Source organism: Salvelinus fontinalis, chromosome 2 (genome assembly GCF_029448725.1).
Source record: "Salvelinus fontinalis isolate EN_2023a chromosome 2, ASM2944872v1, whole genome shotgun sequence".
In the NCBI taxonomy this organism is placed as follows: Eukaryota; Metazoa; Chordata; class Actinopteri; order Salmoniformes; family Salmonidae; genus Salvelinus; species Salvelinus fontinalis.
In genome coordinates this window covers 21,236,413-21,257,996 of record NC_074666.1, presented here as the reverse complement: position 1 = coordinate 21,257,996, position 21,584 = coordinate 21,236,413, and the positions used below count along the sequence as shown (strand labels likewise).

At 45.5% G+C, this 21,584-nt stretch overlaps 1 protein-coding gene across 2 annotated transcripts; it reads left to right on the top strand.

Annotated features, from left to right (window-relative positions):
* The first annotated feature begins 344 nt into the window (after positions 1-344).
* LOC129814090 (rapamycin-insensitive companion of mTOR-like) lies at positions 345-21,166 on the top strand. 2 transcript variants are annotated; one of them, XM_055866887.1, is made up of 37 exons: positions 345-713; positions 850-897; positions 2,116-2,213; positions 2,821-2,885; positions 3,085-3,216; positions 3,304-3,367; positions 3,554-3,680; positions 3,768-3,937; positions 4,058-4,125; positions 4,286-4,353; positions 4,500-4,582; positions 6,414-6,501; positions 6,624-6,714; positions 6,803-6,869; positions 7,011-7,091; positions 7,260-7,360; positions 8,048-8,213; positions 8,296-8,397; positions 8,509-8,555; positions 9,877-10,012; positions 10,233-10,432; positions 10,662-10,788; positions 11,002-11,166; positions 11,327-11,403; positions 11,490-11,568; positions 11,670-11,867; positions 12,773-12,865; positions 13,290-13,396; positions 13,531-13,769; positions 13,892-14,966; positions 16,464-16,641; positions 16,830-16,914; positions 17,096-17,290; positions 17,432-17,590; positions 17,715-17,838; positions 17,917-18,055; positions 18,129-21,166. In XM_055866887.1, exons 1-37 carry the CDS (start codon positions 665-667, stop codon positions 18,201-18,203), a joined length of 5,166 nt encoding a protein of 1,721 aa, XP_055722862.1. In that variant the 5' UTR covers positions 345-664; the 3' UTR covers positions 18,204-21,166. The 2 variants fall into 2 exon arrangements, with proteins under 2 accessions (XP_055722862.1, XP_055722853.1); XM_055866878.1 differs by having other exon boundaries at positions 13,531-13,784.
* Positions 21,167-21,584: the final 418 nt, after the last annotated feature.

Genomic DNA, 21,584 nt, shown 5'->3' with positions numbered 1-21,584 from the left:
CAAATTGTATTTGTCACATGTGCCCGAATACAACAGGTGTAGACCTTACAGTGAAATGCTTACTTACAAGTCCTTAACCAACAATGCAGTTTTAAGAAAATACATAAAAGTAAGAGATAAAAATAAGAAAAGTAGTAGAATAAGAAAAATGTATTACTTCAAAATGGAGATTGCGCTGCCCTGCTCTTACAGTCACCATAATAAGGCATATACAATGATGCGATATCTATCTAAGTCTATGGTTAATATACCTCAGTGGCGCAACGTCGCATCACAGTGTGGAAGTAGGGAAGTACTCCTAACAACTTCCAAATGTAAACTTGCGTCTTTGGCTGTACGTAGGACAGGAGACACATTTCCAGGTACCAAAATCATACAAGAAATTTCTGAGAATTACAGGCCAGACAGAAACACAAGAAAATTTTGCCGAATTCCGGCTGTCATAAATCCACACTGTCCTCAAATAATGAATACACGAAATGTCTGGATTGCAAGGTGCAGACAGAGAGCACAGATGCAAAACACATAGATGTATATATTTGCTGCAAAAATAGTTTTTCTTTCATGAGACAACTGTGGTTGGGCGGAGAGGCAATGAGTGCGGGATTTCTCGCGATAATCCCTGTTGATTCCGATCCGGTTAGTGCTGAATGATTCTGGAAAGATGGCGGTCAGCATCCGAGGCCGTCCGAGCCGAAGCATTCGGATGCGAGGTGAGACAAGAGATATTGCAATCTGGACCAGAGATTAGCAACCCTCCAGAACATAAAGCTGAACTTTCATTGTGCCTGTTAGTTGTGGTCTCCTTGCTAACCTTTATTGGTTGTTGTGCTTGCTTTGCTTTGACAGGTCGGAATGACAGTGGGGAGGAAAATGTACCACTCGATCTTTCCAGAGGTGGGTGAATCAGATTGGAAATTGGATAGTCAGCATCCCATTTATTGAATCGTAGATAGCTATCCTATTATTAAAATGCTGCTAACTAGCTAATAAATGGCCGAACATCCTAATGTATCGGCATACAACATCCTTGTTACTAACAGGGTTTCTTTCCCCTTTATTTACATTTAGCTAGTTAGCATAGCTAGCAGTAATTCATAACATTATCATCACATTGTTGTTTTGATGCATCTGATTTGCAGTAATAGCTAACAGTGATAGCGAAATAGATAGGATTCTAGCTAATGTCATTCATTGTTTCTACCTTACTGAATATGGCTTGTATAGCTACAATTCAACGCTAATTCAATGCCACTGGTTTTCAACTTGAGAAATGTGTCCCAGTCCGTTCATTGATTTTTGTAGAATAGGCCCATGCCTTGTATTGAAGCTTAATACCAGCAGTTAGGACTGTCCTACCGTATCATCATGATTCAAATGCTAAGGACCTTTATGCAGTGTTTCTGTTTTTACATCATGGGAGAAAATGTAACTGTCCTTTTTACAGAAATACACTGTCCCTGTAATAGCCTATATTTCCTCAGGGACACTTTACACTAATTCACTTCATGCTCCAAAGTTGAAGTCACTTGTCTGAAGCATATAATAATATATTCTGATCATTGAAGAATTGTAATGTTTTAATCATTTATAGCTCTAATTTGTCTATTGCTACCCTCAGTCTGAATAATTGTTTACTTCAGGATAGAATAAACATGGCATGGTTGTTTTCAAACAGACAAACTACAGTAATAACATTCTGAATTTTAGTTGAATAGATTTGATTAAACCCTGTGCCTCAAACACATGTTTTGCATTTATCCCAAGTAGTGTTGAAATAACAACATGGTACAATTTGTTGAATCATGACAGGGACCTACAAATAACATTCTACCATGTATATAGAACCTGTGGGTACTTTTATTCACACTAGACTTTACAGTCGTGTGTCATTACAAACTCTTCTTTCGGTGGGGCTACCTTTTTATTTCGGTGTGCCCTGATCCCAAATGTGTTTCTGTTTCCAGTTTATTGCTGGTCACATTCACTAATGAGGCTTTGTCATGCTCATCTCACCTGAACACTGTGTGTTTTGTTACTGGAATGTATTGGAACAGAGTTGAGCCAGGTGAATAAACTTACTGACCACTTATTGACCTTGATGTATCATTTCAGATCCTTCAGACAACCTTCGGGAAATTCTACAGAATGTTGCCAAGCAACAAGGCGTCTCCAACATGCGCAAACTCGGTCACCTGAACAACTTCATAAAGGTTTGTGGGGCAACATCTCAGCAGACCATTAAAGCAGTGTTTCCCAAACTCAGTCCTGGGGACCCCAAGTGGTCACGTTTTGGTTGTTGCCCTAGTACTACACAGCTGATTCAAATAATCATCTCATCATTAATTTTTGATTATTTTTGTCAGCTGTGTAGTGCTAGGGCAAAAACCAAAACGTGCACACCTTGGGGTCCCAAGGTCTGAGTGTTGGAAAGACTGCAAAGGGATACTTTAGGATTTTGGCAATGAGTAAGATGAACTCACAGATACCATTTTTATATGTTTACGTGAAGTTTGAAGGAAGTTACTAACGAGTGCTAGCTCAACTGCTAACTAGTATTAGCGAAATGACTGGAAGTCTATGGTATCTGCTAGCATGCCATTCAGATGCCCATAGACTTCCAGTCATTGCGTTAACTCTAATTAGTATTGGCTTGTGAAACTACCTCTAACTTCCTTCATACTGGACACATAGACCTGAAAATGGTATCCACGAGTCCTCATTCCCAAAATCCCAAATAATCCCTTTAACTGGATGTAATGTTTGATTCTTTGTGTTTGGATGTGTTCTTATCAGTTTGTTTTTCTCCATCTGTCACAGCTTCTCTGCAAGGTAGGCCACTCAGAAGAGAAGCTTGGGTTTACACATGAAGAGATCATCATTTGGTGAGTCTTTTGAGAAATGAATCTTCACCAGTGCTATATGTACAGTACTAGCTGTTTCTCTGGGTTGATTTTGGGATGTTTGTACTATACCATGATTTAAAATGCAGATTCATTGTTCCTCATTCAACTTTTCTCTCTGTCTCTACCTCTTTCTGTCTCTCTCTCTCTCTCTCCACTTTCCGTTCTTCCCCTGTTCTAGTCTCCGGTTAGCGCTGTTGAACGAGGCTAAGGAAGTGCGAGCTGCAGGGCTGAGGGCTCTACGCTACCTGGTCAGAGACAGCACTATTCTCCAGAAGGTCCTCCGTCTTCAGGTGGACTACCTGATCGCCAGGTGAGTGCTACATCTATGCTGTGTGTCTTATGCCAATGTTGAGCCCACTTAACCTTTCAACCACTAATTGTGTATTTTCCTCTCCAGGTGCATAGACATCCAGCAAAGCAATGAGGTGGAGAGGACACAGGCTCTCAGGCTGGTGCGAAAGGTGAGACAGCCCAGCCTCTCCCTAACTAAATTGATTTAATTCGTAATGTACCGTTCAGTAGTATGTAGAGATGTGACCAGTTAGATGTCTATCTGATAAACATAAACATCCCTCTATCACCCGAGTACTACTATGTGAGATGAGTGTGAGACATTGATCTGTCCCCTCTCTGCTGTCCCTCTACAGATGATCACTGTGAATGCACTGCTCTTCCCCTCATCTGTCACCAACTCCCTCATTGCCGTGGGCAACGATGGGCTACAGGAGCGAGACCGCATGGTTCGTGCCTGTATCGCCATCATCTGTGAACTTGGTAGGTCAGAAGAGCAAACACACACACACTTATCTATACTATAGGTGGTGTTATGGTTAAACCCTGTGTGGTTCCTTTGTTCTGCAGCTGTGAAGAACCCTGTGGTGGTGGCCCAGAGGCGTGGTCTCAGCACCATTCTGAAGAACGTGATCGACTGTCAGCTGAGCCGCATCAACGAGGCACTCATCACTACCATCCTACACCTCCTCAACCACCCACACACACGCCAGTATGTGCACTCGGATGTGGAGCTCGAGGTACTGACAACACACATACACTCTCGCACACAAAGAGCAGCATTCATTAACAGGAATTTGATGAATTGGATTATTTCCTCATTGAATGAGATTGTTCTTCTTTTTCTGTTTCTCTTCCAGCAAATCCTGGCCCCTTACACTGACTTCCACTACAGACACAATGCAGACACGGCAGAGGGGCAGCTCAAGTCAGTGTGCATGATAGTGCAATATATTTGTGCAGTATATTTAATTATGTCCTGTGTCGTATATTTAATTATGTCCTATGCAGTGTATTTTATGGAGTGTTTTATTGAGTGTTTCAATAATTTGGGAGATTTTAATCATGCATTTTGATGTCCACCCCAGGGAAGACAGGGAGGCTCGTTTCCTGGCTAGTAAAATGTCCATTGTTGCTTCCTTTCGCTCCTGGTCAGGTAAACTTTACCCCTTCATATTCAATGATATCTGAGTTTGAGTGTGTGTATATACCTTGATAGCTCTTATGTGATATTAGTGGTGTGGTATAAACAGGATGAACATGTTCATCCTATCTGACCCTACTGTCTACATCTCACTCCAGGCATCATTAACCTGTGCAAGTCAGGCAACTCTGGAATCCAGTCTCTTATTGGCCTGCTCTGTATACCAAATATGGAAGTAAGGGTAAGTATAGCATCAAATAAACATTATCAGCACCTGACAACTGAGGTGAAGGAGAATGCAGTGTCCTCCAGTTTACCTCAAGATTACTTGATGGTTGTGCTCAATAACATACACTGCTCAAAAAAATAAAGGGAACACTTAAACAACACAATGTAACTCCAAGTCAATCACACTTCTGTGAAATCAAACTGTCCACTTAGGAAGCAACACTGATTGACAATAAATTTCACATGCTGTTGTGCAAATGGAATAGACAAAAGGTGGAAATTATAGGCAATTAGCAAGACACCCCCCAAAACAGGAGTGATTCTGCAGGTGGTGACCACAGACCACTTCTCAGTTCCTATGCTTCCTGGCTGATGTTTTGGTCACTTTTGAATGCTGGCGGTGCTCTCACTCTAGTGGTAGCATGAGATGGAGTCTACAACCCACACAAGTGGCTCAGGTAGTGCAGTTCATCCAGGATGGCACATCAATGCGAACTGTGGCAAAAAGGTTTGCTGTGTCTGTCAGCGTAGTGTCCAGAGCATGCAGGCGCTACCAGGAGACAGGCCAGTACATCAGGAGACGTGGAGGAGGCCGTAGGAGGGCAACAACCCAGCAGCAGGACCGCTACCTCCGCCTTTGTGCAAGGAGGTGCACTGCCAGAGCCCTGCAAAATGACCTCCAGCAGGCCACAAATGTGCATGTGTCAGCATATGGTCTCACAAGGGGTCTGAGGATCTCATCTCGGTACCTAATGGCAGTCAGGCTACCTCTGGCGAGCACATGGAGGGCTGTGCGGCCCCACAAAGAAATGCCACCCCACACCATGACTGACCCATCGCCAAACCGGTCATGCTGGAGGATGTTGCAGGCAGCAGAACGTTCTCCACGGCGTCTCCATACTCTGTCACGTCTGTCACATGTGCTCATGTGCTCAGTGTGAACCTGCTTTCATCTGTGAAGAGCACAGGGCACCAGTGGCGAATTTGCCAATCTTGGTGTTCTCTGGCAAATGCGAAACGTCCTGCACGGTGTTGGGCTGTAAGCACAACCCCCACCCGTGGACGTCGGGCCCTCATACCACCCTCATGGAGTCTGTTTCTGACCGTTTGAGCAGACACATGCACATTTGTGGCCTGCTGGAGGTCATTTTGCAGGGCGCCGGCAGTGCACCTCCTTGCACAAAGGCGGAGGTAGCGGTCCTGCTGCTGGGTTGTTGCCCTCCTACGGCCTCCTCCACGTCTCCTGATGTACTGGCCTGTCTCCTGGTAGCGCCTGCATGCTCTGGACACTACGCTGACAGACACAGCAAACCTTTTTGCCACAGTTCGCATTGATGTGCCATCGTGGATGAACTGCACTACCTGAGCCACTTGTGTGGGTTGTAGACTCCGTCTCATGCTACCACTAGAGTGAGAGCACCGCCAGCATTCAAAAGTGACCAAAACATCAGCCAGGAAGCATAGGAACTGAGAAGTGGTCTGTGGTCACCACCTGCAGAATCACTCCTGTTTTGGGGGGTGTCTTGCTAATTGCCTATAATTTCCACCTTTTGTCTATTCCATTTGCACAACAGCATGTGAAATTTATTGTCAATCAGTGTTACTTCCTAAGTGGACAGTTTGATTTCACAGAAGTGTGATTGACTTGGAGTTACATTGTGTTGTTTAAGTGTTCCCTTTATTTTTTTGAGCAGTGTATATAACAATGTTACTCAGTGTAATGTAAGAATGATGTAGGGCACACCCCTAAAACTCATTATTTTCTCTCTTCTCATCAAAATGTTATAGAATGAATGAAGTCTCTATTAATGTGTGTAAACCTGGTTCCTCTCGACCTTCCACAGAAAGGCTTATTAGAGGTGATATATGATATATTTCGGCTCCCCGTGCCAGTTGTGACTGCAGACTTTATTGAAGCACTTATCAGTGTGGGTGGGTACAATGTCACTTTTTGTGTCTTTATTCAAGTTAAGAGCCTTTCTTTTCTTATCATATATCTCATGTACCATGTATTATTAGGTAACAAGGTATACTTGTCTATATTCCTCCTGTAGACCCTAGCAGGTTCCAAGACAATTGGAGGTTATCAGATGGCTTTGTGGCTTCTGAAGCAAAAGTTATCCTTCCACATCGAGCTCGATCAAGGTAAGAACCATCACTTATTTGAACTCTAACTCATGATTGAGGAAAACATTGTCTGCATAAACTCCATTTGTTCTCTTACTGCTCTTAGGCCTGACTTAATGGATAATTACTTGGCGTTGGTACTGTCTGCCTTCATCAAGAGTGGCCTTCTTGAGGTATGGTCATCAATATCAGGATCGATAAGTTTGTCTATATTCAACCAATAATGGCAGTTGCATATCTGTCTATTGGTACCTAAAGATCCCACACACAAACCGCTATTGTCTGTCGTGTAAAGCCTGTGTACCTCTCAACAGGGTCTCGTTGAGGTTATCACAAGCACTGATGACCCCATCTCTGTGCGAGCCACCATTCTACTGGGAGAACTGCTTCACATGGTAACTCAACTCCCTGTTTGCTCAGCTGTTAACATTTTGTGAGGTCAGCGAACTGGACCAGAGGAGGAAATGCTCTAGGAGTTTTTGACACGTTTTTATGGTCCCAGTTTTGAATTCGTTTTGCATGGTCCCCGTTGTTGTAACTGTTTATTTCTGTTTCCCTCCCAGGCCAACACCATCCTCCCCCACTCCCATAGCCACCACCTGCACTGTCTGCCCACACTCATCAACAAGGCTGCCTCCTCTGACATCGCCCAGGAGAAGAGACTGTGAGTGACAGCTACCTACCATAGAGTACTGAGGACATTTCTTGGGGTCACTATAGACAGGGACCATTGTGAGAAATTTACTCTCTTGCAGACAGGAGAAAAGACTGTATTACTAGTTACATGAAACTCTCTAACCTAATCCTCATTTAACAATATACACTGAGTGTACAAAACATTATGAACAGCTGTTCTTTCCATGAGATAGACTGACCAGGTGAATCCAAGTGAAAGCTATGATCCCTTATTGATGTCACTTGTTAAATCCACTTCAATCAGTGTAGATGAAGGGGAGCAGACAAGTTAAAGAAAGATTTTTAAGCCTTAAGACAATTGAGACATGGCTTGTGTATGTGTGCCATTCAGAGGGTGACTGGGCAAGACAAAATATTTAAGTGGCTTTGAGTGTGTCAACAACTGAAATGTTGCTGGGTTTTTCACTCTCAACAGTTCCCCGTGTGTATCAAGAATGGTCCACCACCCAAAGGACATCCAGCCAACTTGACACAACCGTGGGAAGCATTGTGGTCAACATGGGCCAGCATCCCTGTGGAATGCTTTCGACCCCTTGTAGAGTCCATGCAACTCAAATTAGGAAGGTGTTCCTAATGTTTTGTACATCCAATGCATGTGCTACAAGAGTTTCATATTATTAACACGGACACAACAGCTGTTTTCATAATTTTTCAGACGGGCGAGTGCAGCGGTCAACTACCTGAAACGTTTCCACGAGAAGAAGAAGAGAGGACCCAAACCCAACAGCCTGTACCTGGACCACATCATCCGCAAATCGAAGGCTTCTCACTACTGTAGAGATCAGCACTTTAGACCACAGAGAGATATCTTTGTCATTAAGGTACATATCAAACCATGCCCCTGTGTTGCAACACAAGCTTCTTGGAGTGGTATTTGTAATGCTGTCCTTGTTTGCATTGAAGGACACTGAGGATGCTCTTATGATGAACCTGAGAGACAGCCACATCCTCAACCACAAAGAGAACCTGGACTGGAACTGGGTTCTCATTGCAACAGTATTGAAGGTGAGTGGACTAAGACTGCAATAAATACTTATTCCAGTCAGTATCTTTTACAATACTGTCCTTTGTTCAAATTATGTTTGTTTTTTAAAGTTTCCTTTTCCCCATCTGTAGTGGCCAAACGTTAACCTGCGGAGCAATAAAGATGAACAAATGCACAGGTAAGTACCATTATAACCACTTATTTCACCTCCTGTTTGTAACTGTAGCAAACCAAATGCTCTCTATCTGTCTGACACTGGGCTCTCTCTCTCTGTCTGACACTGGGCTCTCTCTCTCTGTCTGACACTGGGCTCTCTCTCTCTGTCTGACACTGGGCTCTCTCTCTCTGTCTGACACTGGGCTCTCTCTCTCTGTCTGACACTGGGCTCTCTCTCTCTGTCTGACACTGGGCTCTCTCTCTCTGTCTGACACTGGGCTCTCTCTCTCTGTCTGACACTGGGCTCTCTCTCTCTGTCTGACACTGGGCTCTCTCTCTCTGTCTGACACTGGGCTCTCTCTCTCTGTCTGACACTGGGCTCTCTCTCTCTGTCTGACACTGGGCTCTCTCTCTCTGTCTGACACTGGGCTCTCTCTCTCTGTCTGACACTGGGCTCTCTCTCTCTGTCTGACACTGGGCTCTCTCTCTCTGTCTGACACTGGGCTCTCTCTCTCTGTCTGACACTGGGCTCTCTCTCTCTGTCTGACACTGGGCTCTCTCTCTCTGTCTGACACTGGGCTCTCTCTCTCTGTCTGACACTGGGCTCTCTCTCTCTGTCTGACACTGGGCTCTCTCTCTCTGTCTGACACTGGGCTCTCTCTCTCTGTCTGACACTGGGCTCTCTCTCTCTGTCTGACACTGGGCTCTCTCTCTCTGTCTGACACTGGGCTCTCTCTCTCTGTCTGACACTGGGCTCTCTCTCTCTGTCTGACACTGGGCTCTCTCTCTCTGTCTGACACTGGGCTCTCTCTCTCTGTCTGACACTGGGCTCTCTCTCTCTGTCTGACACTGGGCTCTCTCTCTCTGTCTGACACTGGGCTCTCTCTCTCTGTCTGACACTGGGCTCTCTCTCTCTGTCTGACACTGGGCTCTCTCTCTCTGTCTGACACTGGGCTCTCTCTCTCTGTCTGACACTGGGCTCTCTCTCTCTGTCTGACACTGGGCTCTCTCTCTCTGTCTGACACTGGGCTCTCTCTCTCTGTCTGACACTGGGCTCTCTCTCTCTGTCTGACACTGGGCTCTCTCTCTCTGTCTGACACTGGGCTCTCTCTCTCTGTCTGACACTGGGCTCTCTCTCTCTGTCTGACACTGGGCTCTCTCTCTCTGTCTGACACTGGGCTCTCTCTCTCTGTCTGACACCGGGCTCTCTCTCTCTGTCTGACACCGGGCTCTCTCTCTCTGTCTGACACCGGGCTCTCTCTCTCTGTCTGACACCGGGCTCTCTCTCTCTGTCTGACACCGGGCTCTCTCTCTCTGTCTGACACCGGGCTCTGTTTCTGCAGGTTTGTACGCAGGCTGCTATTCTTCTATAAGCCCAGCAGTAAGCTGTACGCCAGCCTGGAGCTGGACCACAGTAAAGCCAGGCAGCTCACTGTGGTGGGATGTCAGTTCATCGAGTTCCTCCTGGAGTCTGAGGAGGTGAGAGGGTTTACTATGAGGCAAAATTTGAATAGACTACTGATATTTACACACAGCGGACGAGAATTGCACTATCCAGACCTATTAATGATAAGTACACAAAGTTAAATAACTTTATATTGGAACTCCATTGATAATCAAATATTGAGTTACATGACTTCACGTGACCTCTCTATCAATGTCCAACATTACCTAAACATTACCCCTTTCTGTGTGTCAGGATGGGCAGGCATACCTGGAGGACCTGGTGAAGGACATAGTCCAATGGCTCTCCTCTTCCTCGGGGCTCAAGCCTGACCGCGGTCTCCAGAGCAACGGGTTGCTCACCACTCTCAGCCAGCACTACTTCCTGTTCCTGGGCACTCTTTCCTCACACCCGCACGGTGTCAAGATGCTGGAGAAGTGCAGTGTCTTCCAGTGGTCAGTCTCTCACCGTCCACTAGTCTGTTTTTCCAAACATGTACTCTGATCGTACCTCTTGGGAGATCCCTAATATCTTGGAAACTGTCCCATTTAAAGATGCCTTTTTAAGCTGCTGCAGAGTTTCCTTTGTCCTCTTTCACACTCACTTCATCTTCACTCAAGTCATTGTGTTGTAGTGTGTATGGAGCAGTACATTGATTCTCTGTATCCTGTGCTCTCCTACTAGCCTGTTGAACATCTGTACTCTGAAAAATCAGGACCACCTGCTGAAACTCACTGTCTCCATACTGGACTACAGCCGTGATGGGCTGTCCAGGGTCATCCTGTCCAAGATCCTCACTGCTGCCACTGACGTAAGAACCCCACCACTAACACAGAAAACACCCAGATGGAATTCAAACATTAATTGATACATCTTGGTTTCCTAGAGGTGGTCGGAGTAGCTTGCACAGGTGTTTGGAAAGCAACATTATGAGCAATTTGGTTTGTTGTGTTTTCAGTGGAGCCAATGTTAGTGTTTTTGAATGACAGCCTGTCCTCTTCCGCCCTCTGTTGGTGTGCCACAGAACTGCAGGTTGTATGCCACTAAACACCTGCGAGTGTTGCTTCGTGCCAATGTGGAGTTCTTCAGTAACTGGGGCATCGAGCTGCTGGTCACCCAGCTCCACGACCGCAACAAGACCATCTCCATGGAGGCCTTGGACATACTGGACGAGGCCTGTGAGGACAAGGTGAGGGATGAGGGGCCTGAGTGTCTGTTGTGGTGCCTTGCTATGTGCTGTTTCCTGGGCACTGTTATACCTTACAGTCTTGTACTTTAGTTTAGTCCAGCAGCTTTTGACTCCAGAAGTATATTAGCTGACATGTCCCTCTGGTGTTTTTTCCCTCTAGGCAAACCTCCATGCTCTGATCCAGATGAAGCCAGCTCTCACACACCTGGGGGACAAGGGTGTCCTGCTGCTGCTACGGTAAGCTGCTGGGAGAAAACTGAGCTATTGTTTGCTTTTCTGTATTAGGTCCCTTTGGCTCTGACTGCTGTGATTCTTATCTCCAGGTTCTTGTCCATTCCAAAAGGCTTCTCCTACCTAAGTGAGAGGGGTTACGTCACCAAGCAGCTAGAAAAATGGCAGAAGGTACATTTATACTCAACCAACAATGCCATAAATGATGATTTGCATCTTTTCGCTGTCACATAAACATAGAAAACTAATTTTTATATCATTGTGTTTTGCAGGACTATAACCTGAAGTATGTGGACATGATAGAGGAGCAGCTTAACGAGGCTCTCACCACGTACCGCAAACCTGTCGATGGAGACAACTATGTACGCCGAAGCAACCAAAGGTTACAGAGGCCAAATGTTTATCTTCCTGTTCATCTGTATGGCCAGCTTGTCCATGATAAGACAGGCTGCCATCTACTGGAAGTCCAGGTAACTGCATCTACTTGAACCATTCACTATTACACTAGTCGAGTAGCAATTACAAGCATAATGCGTTTAAAGATATACTTCTCCTTAATGCAACCGCTGTGTGATATTTCAAAAAAGCTTTAAGGAAAAAGCACACCATGTAATAATCTGATAACAGCGCTCAGGCACCAAAACAAGCCATACAGATACCCACCATGTTGTAGAGTCAACAGAAGTCAGAAATAGCATTATAAATATTCACTTACCTTTGATGATCTTCATCGGAATGCACTCCCAGGAATCCCAGTTCCACAATAAATGTTTGTTTTGTTCGATAAAGTCCATTTATGTCCAAATACCTCCTTTTTGTTCGCATTTAGTTCACAAATCCAAATTCAAGAGGCGCAGACACTTAGTCCAGACAAAGTCAAAGAAGTTATATTACAGTTCGTAGAAACATGTCAAACGATGTATAGAATCAATCTTTAGGATGTTTTTAACATAAATCTTAAATAATGATTCAACCGGACAATTCCTTTGTCTTTAGAAAGGACTCATGGCATTCTGCCAGACACCTGACTCAAACAGCTCTTATTCTCTCCCCCTTCACAGTAGAAGCCTGAAACAAATTTACACTATATTGGGTAGGCAAAGACTTGAAAACCTACAAACCTCAGATTTCCCACTTCTTGGTTAGATTTTTTCTCGGGTTTTTGCCTGCCATATGAGTTCTGTTATACTCACAGACATCATTCAAACAGTTTTAGAAACTTCCGAGTTTTCTATCCAAATCTCCTAATAATATGCATATCTTAGCTTCTGGGCCTGAGTAGCAGGCAGTTTACTCTGGGCACCTTATTCATCCAAGCTACTCAATACTGCCCCCCAGCCATAAGAAGTTAAACCCTTTTCATCTTTCTCTTCAGAATGTGGTTCCTGACCTAAGCTACACTGTCCGTTCCCCAATGCTGGACAAGTGGGAGGGCATCAAACAGCTAAAGGCAGCACTTTGGGCCTTGGTCAGTATAATTAAGCAATAAGGCCCGAGGGGGTGTGGTATATGGCCAATATACCACGGCTAAGGGCTGTTCTTATGCACGACGCATCGCGGAGTGCCTGTATACAGCCATTAGCCATGGTATATTGGCCATATACCACAAACCCCTAACGTGCCTTATTGCTATTATAAACTGGTTACTAAAGTAATTAAAGCAATAAAAACAAGTGTTTTGTTATACCCATCCTATACTCTCTCATATACCACGGCTGTCAGCCAATCTGCATTCAGGGCTGGAACCACCCAGTTTAATAATGGAGAATGACTAACTACCACATCTGTTGTCATCATCAGAGTTCCACAGTTATGTGCCAATTATTGATAAGATTCACACATCATTTACATAATAACATGAGTATTTATGTTGTTAAACTGTTTGTTTCCAGGGTAACATAGGGTCATCAAACTGGGGGTTGAACCTCTTACAGGAGGAGGGGGTGATCCCTGACATAGTGGTTCTGGCCCAGCACTGTGAGGTTCTCTCCATCAGGGGGTAAGACACATTGATATTTGCAACTCCAATATTCAAGGTGCTTCTGACGAAGCAGCATGCTTGTACTGTCCCAAAAGAGTACTATATCTCTGTCCAGGATCTCTCTATAATGTTTGTCTGCTGTCTCTGTGTAGGACGTGTCTGTACGTGTTGGGGCTGATCTCAAAGACACGTCAGGGCTGTGACATGCTGAAGCAGCACGGCTGGGACGCTGTAAGACACAGCCGGCGGACGCTGTGGCCCGTTGTCCCAGACGACATGGAGCCCCCACCCAACCCGCCCAGCCTGCTGTCCTCTGTCCCCTCCACCCTCAGCCTCGCCTCTGACTCCACCAGCTCTAGACACAACAGTGAGAGTGACTCCACACAGCCCAGTAAGTCTCAGCCCAGTAAGTCTGTAATCATAGTACTGGTATTAATTTATTTTTAACCTGTACAGTATCGCCAAATGTTTACTCCATACTACTAAGAGTTAACCTTGAGTGGTCATTTCCAGGTATGTACATCATGGACGATGAGCGGCTGGAGAACTGTGACCTGTCGGACGATCCTCCCATGTACATGAGACCCAAGTACAAGGACCGCAGCCCCTTCACCCTCCTGGCTTCCAGCCACTTCCGCAACCGCCTCCTCCACTCTCTGTCGCTCTCCGGGAAGATGCTGCGCAGCGACCCCAAGGGCACCACCAGGGACCACGGAGGAGGGATGGAAGAGGAACAGGGGCGCAAACGCACCGTCACTGAACCCAGCTATACCTTTGGATCTTCAGATGTCTTCCCAATCTATAATGACAGCCACCTGCCCAAAAGCCCCTCTGCCAACCTGGGCAGCAAGACCTCTGAAAACCAGGGCAGTACCCCCAGCTTCGGTGAAGGAGATGGGGAGGGGAGGCTGCCAGGCCGGTCAGTGGGGGTAGGAGGGTCAGGGGTGGGGGAGAACCAGAGAGAGCAGACTAGCCGGGAACGCCTGGCCGGGGATGGCCCGTCCGGAGGGGGCGGGGGGGCTCAGTTTAAATCGCGCAGTCAGAGCTTCAACACGGACACAACCACCAGCGGCATCAGCTCTATGAGCTCCAGCCCCTCCAGGGAGACCCTGCCCTCCACCATCGACACGGACGGTGTCAGCCTCAACAGTGTGATCAGCGCCCAGACCATCCAGACTCTGACCTCCCTCACCCCCCAGCCCCACACTGCCCACCTCTCCTCCCTGTCTAAATCTAGCTCTGCCTCCCTGGTGCCCCCCGGCTCCTCCCACACCCTCCCCCGCCGCGCCCAGTCCCTCAAGTCACCTTCGTTGACCACCCTGAGCGGCCTGACGGACTGCAGCCTCATGTACTCAAACTCCCGCGACGCGTTGGGCTACGCCACGCTGAAGTACGCCACTTCCTGTGACACGTACGCCAGTCAGCGTGATGCGCTGGGCTACGCTACTCTGAAGAGGCTGCAGCAGCAGAGGATCCACTCGTCCCTGTCCCACAGCGAGGCTCTGGCCTCCCCAGCCAAAGACGTGCTCTTCACTGATACCATCACCATGAAGACAGGCAGCCTGGATTCCAGACTCACCCCACGGCGGTAACACACACACACACATACACATACACACTCACTCAGTCCCCCTTGACTCGTACTTGTCCACACGCACACTCCCTTAAGAACTCCTTTCCTAGAATCTCCCATGACTACTACTGACTACTACTTCTCTGAATATTCCCCCCTCCCTCTTTCTCAGATCTTCAGTTGCCCTTTCTCTTACTTCCTCTTGTTGCTCCTCTTTCTCTTTAGAGGCTTCTCACTCCTCTTTCTCTTTAGCGGCTTCTCACTCCTCCTTCTCTTTAGAGGCTTCTCACTCCTCTTTCTCTTTAGAGGCTTCTCATTCTTTGATGACAAGATCAACTGAGTTTGACCTCTGCTCTGGCTTGAATTAGGTTTTGCTTCTGTAATTTCCTGAAATATTGAGTGTTGTTTTCCTGAAACAGGAAAGGGCCTTCCCCAAACTGTTGCCACAAAGAATTGTATAGAATGTCATTGTATGCTGTAGCGTTAAGATTTCCCCTTTTTTTTCACTGGAACTAAGGGGCCTAGCCCGAACCATGAAAAACAGCCCCAGACTATTATTCCTCCTCCACCAAACTTTACAGTTGGCACTGTGCATTCGGCAGGTAGTGTTTTCCTGGCATCTGCCAAATCCAGATTGGTCCGTCGGACTTCCAGATGGTGAATCGTGATTCACCGCTCCAGAGAACGCACTTCCACTGCTCCAGAGTCCAATGGCGGCGAGCTTTACACCACTCCAGACGACACTTGGCATTGCGCATGGTGATCTTAGGCTTGTGTGCGTCTGCTCGGCCATGGAAATCCATTTCATGAAGCTCCCGACGAACAGTTATTGTGCTGACGTTGCTTCCAAAGGCAGTTTGGAACTCGGTAGTGAGTGTTGCAACCGATGACAGACGATTTTTACGCGCTTCAGCACTTGGCGGTTCCGGTCTGTGAGCTTGTATGGCCTACCACTTCATGGTTGAGCTTTTGTTGCTCCTAAACGCTTCCACTTCAACAGCACTTATAGTTTACCGGGACAGCTCTAGCAGGGTAGAAATTTGATGAACTGACTTGTTGGAAAGTGGCAACCAATGACAGTGCCATGTTGAACATCACTGAGCTCTTCAGTACGGGCCATTATACTGCCAATATTTGTCTATGGAGATTGTATGGCTGTGTGCTCGATTTTATACACCTTAGCAACAGGTCTGGCTGAAACGGCTGAATCCAATAATTTGAAGGGGTGTCCACATCATTTTGAATGTATAGTGTATTTGTTTTTTTGCACGGGCTGTGTCTCAATCCATTGCATCTTCCTATGTCAGCCTAGTGCATAGCGGTGGAAGGTTGCTGAGCTACAGCGGTGATTATCAGACCACGAGACACCGGAAAATTTGGTATTCTCACGAAAACATCTGTAGTGTCAGAATGGTTTGGCCTACAAACTAATATGATTTTGGAATGAGGTGTAAGATGAGCAGGTAGACCTTTCCTGCCTCCTAACTCACTGAATGTTTATTTTATCTCCAGGTTCCTGAAGGCTCTGAGTTTTGCCTCCCTGGACAAGGAGGATCTGCTGAGCCCCATCAGCCAGAACACTCTGCAGCGGTCCTCCTCAGTGAGATCCATGGTGTCCAGCGCCACCTACGGCAGCTCTGATGACTTCATCGGCCTGGCGCTGCCTGTGGACATTAACAACATGTTCCAGGTACTGACCATCGTATGACCCCTCTCTCTGAACCCTCTCATCCCTTATCTATCCTTTTATTTTACTTCTACTTTAGATATTTTACAAGAAATTGAGTTTGTTTAGCAATCTATTTAAGACCTCTATTTAAACTTGTGTCATAACTCCATGTTAATATTTGGATAAAGTTGTGAGTGTTTTGTTCCTAGATAAAAGAAACACCATATTTCCTGAAGAGGACCAGCCCTCCCTCTGAGGACAGATCTGCCAAATTCTTCTCTGGAGACTCAGATGGTAAGAAACAGCCCGGGGCCAACACAATCTGTTTTCTTCAGTAAGGAGTTGTATAACACTGAGTTTAGCACACGAGGAATGATGGCTTTGCTACTGATAAAGGAGGCCCACTCAGGACCAACAGGCTTGAATAAAAAGGGGGGAAATGCATGATCATGTGGATATGTACCCTTTCTCCCAGGCCCCAGCCCTCACTCCAGGCATGCAGTGCTTCGCTCCCAGCTGAGCATCACAGAGCTGATGGGGGTGAGCCGGGCGGAGCAGCAGAAGTTGCTGGGCTCAGAGGAGACTGGTTTACAAGAACACAACGATGACAACTGCCTCTACTGCACTGGGCTCTCTGTGCTCGGCTTCAGCGCTTCCAATAGCAGCCCAGGTAAGCAGCAGATACAAACACAAAACAGAACATTATCCTGTTTATCAATTCGTGCCGTTTGCATCCTTGTACTTCCTTGTATGTTTATATTATTAGCAGTCAGCAACCGATAAACAACTTAAACTTACGTTTCTCCATCAGACTTGACAGAGGAACCCCCTTTCTCAGAATGGTGCGGTCCGCCTGTGCAGAACCACCTGGAGGTCATGGGCCAAACCAAACTGTCAGGGGTGTCCGGGTGCAGTGATGCTGTGTCTCAGGGCTCCCCAGGAAGCACCCGCAGCACTGAACTGATTTTGGGTAAATGTCATGTTTTTGTTTTCTCTCATATATCATGCTTTTGTCCAAGCGAAGGGTTTTCTTTTGTTGTTGAAGATGGATGGACTAAACCTACTGGCTCTCTGCGGTCTATCTCCCCCCTCAGGAGTGAAGTCCATCCCAGAGGAATCTCCGGCCGGCAGGGTTCTCCTCAGGAAGGAGGTCCTGCGTCTCGTGGTCAACCTCAGCTCCTCAGTGGGGATCAAAGGCCACGAGACTAACCTGCTAACGTAAGACACACACACACACACACACACACACACTCAAACCGAGGTTGATATCCCTGGCTGTGTCTGTTGTCTTGACAGGATCAAGGAGAAGTTCCCCTATGCATTCGATGACATCTGTCTCTATTCTGAGGTGTCTTACCTGCTTGCCCACTGCATGTTCCGTCTGTCCGCACGCCGCTTCATCCAGGAGCTCTTTCAAGACGTGCCATTCATTCCGGTAAACAACACACACATTCAAAAATAACATTTCATGTTGGCTCCTCTTTTATTCACTTCTGTCTCTTCCTCAGATGTACGAAGAGGCAGAGGCCATCCTCTCCAAGCCCCCAAGGAATGGACCGGCCGACCCTCCCGCTGAGCCCTGAGTCAACCCTACTGCCCTTCCCTTCTGTCTCACAGCCTGTCAAACCCTGAGTCACCACTACTGATCTTCCAGTCAACCACAACCCCTAAAGCATGAATCACACCCCACCCCCGGAACCTTCAGCTAACCCTCAAACCTCAACCCCCACCCCCGGAACCTTCAGTTAACCCTCAAACGTCAACCCCCACCCCTGGAACCTTCATTTAACCCTCAAACCTCAACCCCCACCCCCAGAACCTTCAGTTAAACCTCAACCCCCGGAACCTTCAGTTAACCCTCAAACCTCAACCTCCACCCCGGAACCTTCAGTTAACCCTCAAACCTCAACCCCCCACCCCCCAGAACCTTCATTTAACCCTCAAACCTCAACCCCCCTGAACCTTGGACTTTGTAGCCCTCAAACTTCAGTCAACCCCCACCCCTGACGTGTGAGACAACCCTAACCCCTTAACCACTAACCCTTGAGTCACTATCAACCACAGCTCTGTAGGGCCTGAGTCACCTTTCGCCCCCACATCCTCCCTTAACTCTCCATACCAGAGTGCACTCACTGTATGTCCTCCTGGGATTTGAACAAAGATGAAAGTCTGGAGAAGGAGGGAAGAAATATGTTCTTCCTATTGACTAAGTTTGAGAGATGATGGATGATAACGCAGGATGAACAAATATTCTGTTTTTTTTTTTCTGATCAAATGATGGCAGCCAGCTGTGAGCGTTTTTAACAGAGCTCATTTTGGGAAATTCATCACAAACTGAGCTTGGATCACAATCAAATCCAAATTACTTTAAACGGTCCATCATTCCTGAGGGTTTCCTCAGTTTAAAAAAAATATATGACTGCATCCCAACCACTGGTGTGAAATACCACAGCATGTTGTTTTTAGCTCGGCTTCTCCCAAAGTGGATCCATTGACTTTGACTAAAACACTAAGAGTAGGGTTCCTCTGCATAACACTAAAACCTCTCTGCATCTGGAGAGAGGACCATGCCATTGTGAAAATCACTGCACATGAACAAAGAACAGTGAAGGAGAATAGTGATGAAAATACTTTTGGTGTTGCTCTATTTAATGACGGCAGATACAGGTCAGCCAAACGATCATCAGTCACTGATGCAGTTTGGTGGTTGTCTCTCTTATTTGTTGACGTGCTAAAGAGGAAATGTTCCTCCTTCCCTTTGCTGGATTTTGTTTTGTTGTTTTGTTTAGGATTTTGTTTGTCTGTGTTTTTAAGCATTTATATTAAGAACTGAACAACTACATGTAGGAGTGAAATCTACCAAATCATTGCCATTGAACGTCTGTGTGTTTCAGCACAGAGTTATTAACGGTCAGTTACTCAACTGATGTTTGAAACTACGGCTGCATTTATTTTTGTTTACGACCTAGAAATTTCAACCCTAAAGTAAAAGTGCAGGGTTGAAACAAGAGATTTGGTTCTCATTAAAGTGGAAGAAGACATGTATGATTGCTACCCTTTCTGTCATAAATTTCTTTAGAACATGGTTCATGAAAACAGTCCCTATTTGATGGCCATGTAGAGTTGCTGCTTCATTCCACAGTCATTCAGTAGCCATTCCCGCCAGTTTCCATTCATTTCTGTCAGTTGCCATTTCTGCCAGTTTCCATTCATTTCTGTCAGTTGCCATTCTACAGTCAGAAGCCATTCCTGTCAGTTTCCATTTCTCAGTCCTGTGTTAGTTGCTGTTCCTTAGACAGTGTCCTTGGGAGTCACTGTCTGCTTGTTCTTAATCTGGTAAAACTGGGGAATAATGAAACTGGAGTAAACGTTTTGAAGTGGAGCTCAGGTCCAATAAGAACACTCATTTAATTGGAAAACTCAGCCACTTCCGGGTGGAAATCTAGCTACATGTTTGTAAAATGACGGTTTAAAACAGTCATTGTACTGGGGGGTTTTGCTATGCAAGATGCCTGTTAATTGTGAGTCCAAATGTACATGTATAGGTTATTAACTGGTTTGATATATTTCATCTTTTGTTTGAATTTTGTTTAGCTGTTGACTCATTGTTTCATTACTGTTTTAAAGAAGTGGTGGCTACCACTGTGTGGTCCTTTCCAACATGATTCACTTCGACTGAAGATGGTACTTGCTGCACTGAATCCTTCAACAACATGCACATATGACTATTATGACAATGGAAGTGTTTAGGCCGACTGTTGAAAATGGCCTTGGTTAAGTGATGAATTGGTTAGCTAAATGGACTGGTGAAAAGAGGATTGGGGTGCACTGCAATTGCACTTAACAATCAACATTTAACTAAGTATGCAATTACTACAGAAAATATTTTCTGTATAAATGCGTAATGTTGAAAAGTTTCCACTCAACTATACCTTCATATAACCTTATTTTGCACGTTTGCATTCTAAGAGGCCTCAGTTCACCTTTTCAACGAACTGCAAAATTCTAAATAGTGACAAAAAAAAACATTTTACCAAGTCTACAGTACATTTCATAGTTAGACACATTTGAACATAATACTGGTGTTTCAGATATATATTGAAAAAGGTCAATTATTTGGGAACATAATTGTACTACTTTCTGTTGGGGACCAAAAAGCTAAACTGAAAAGCCAAGAATTATTTGTTATCTAGCAATTGTTTGAAACAACAGGAAGTAGTAACTTAAATATTTAACTATTGTCTACATTTGAATGATTTGAAGTGGACTTGTGTTGATAAAGCACTGTATGGAGATGTGAAAACAAAGCCTTTATGTACCTGGACCGTTTAGGAACAGAGAGACAACGATAAGAGAAGTGTTATTTATATTTTTCCTCAAGTGAAAACATTTTCAAGAAGATGTGTATAAGTCTGTCCCCCCCCCCCCCCCCCCCAATTTGTGGTTTTCCTTGTACAGAACCATGTATGTTTTTGGCATTTTATATAGGCCATTAGAATCAGTCTTATTAAAGGGATGCATTGATAATAAAAATATAATCTACTCACTTATGTCACTGTATTTCATTGTATCAATGTGTCTTCAACTATGAGTTTAGATTTTGGTATGGAGTCAGATCATCCAAAACCAGTGTTTGGGAGTTAACTTGTTTATGTGTAATTTAAGCAGTCTGGCCCATGACTTTCCCCTGTTGCATGGAAATCAGCCTGGCGAAAAATGTGCTTATCTGCCAAATGCATCCCTTTTATTATTTTTTTTCAACACTGCTTTACAGGAAAGACCTCCCCTAGCAATGCCTCACATCTCCAGTTCCAAAAACATTAACGCTCTTTGTAAGAATACTGTGTCATGCCCTGACCCTGTAGTAGGTCAGGATGTGACTAGGGGGTGTTCTAGCTCAATATTTCTATGTTGGTGCTTTGTATGGTTCCCAATTAGAGGCAGCTGGTAATCGTTGCCTCTAA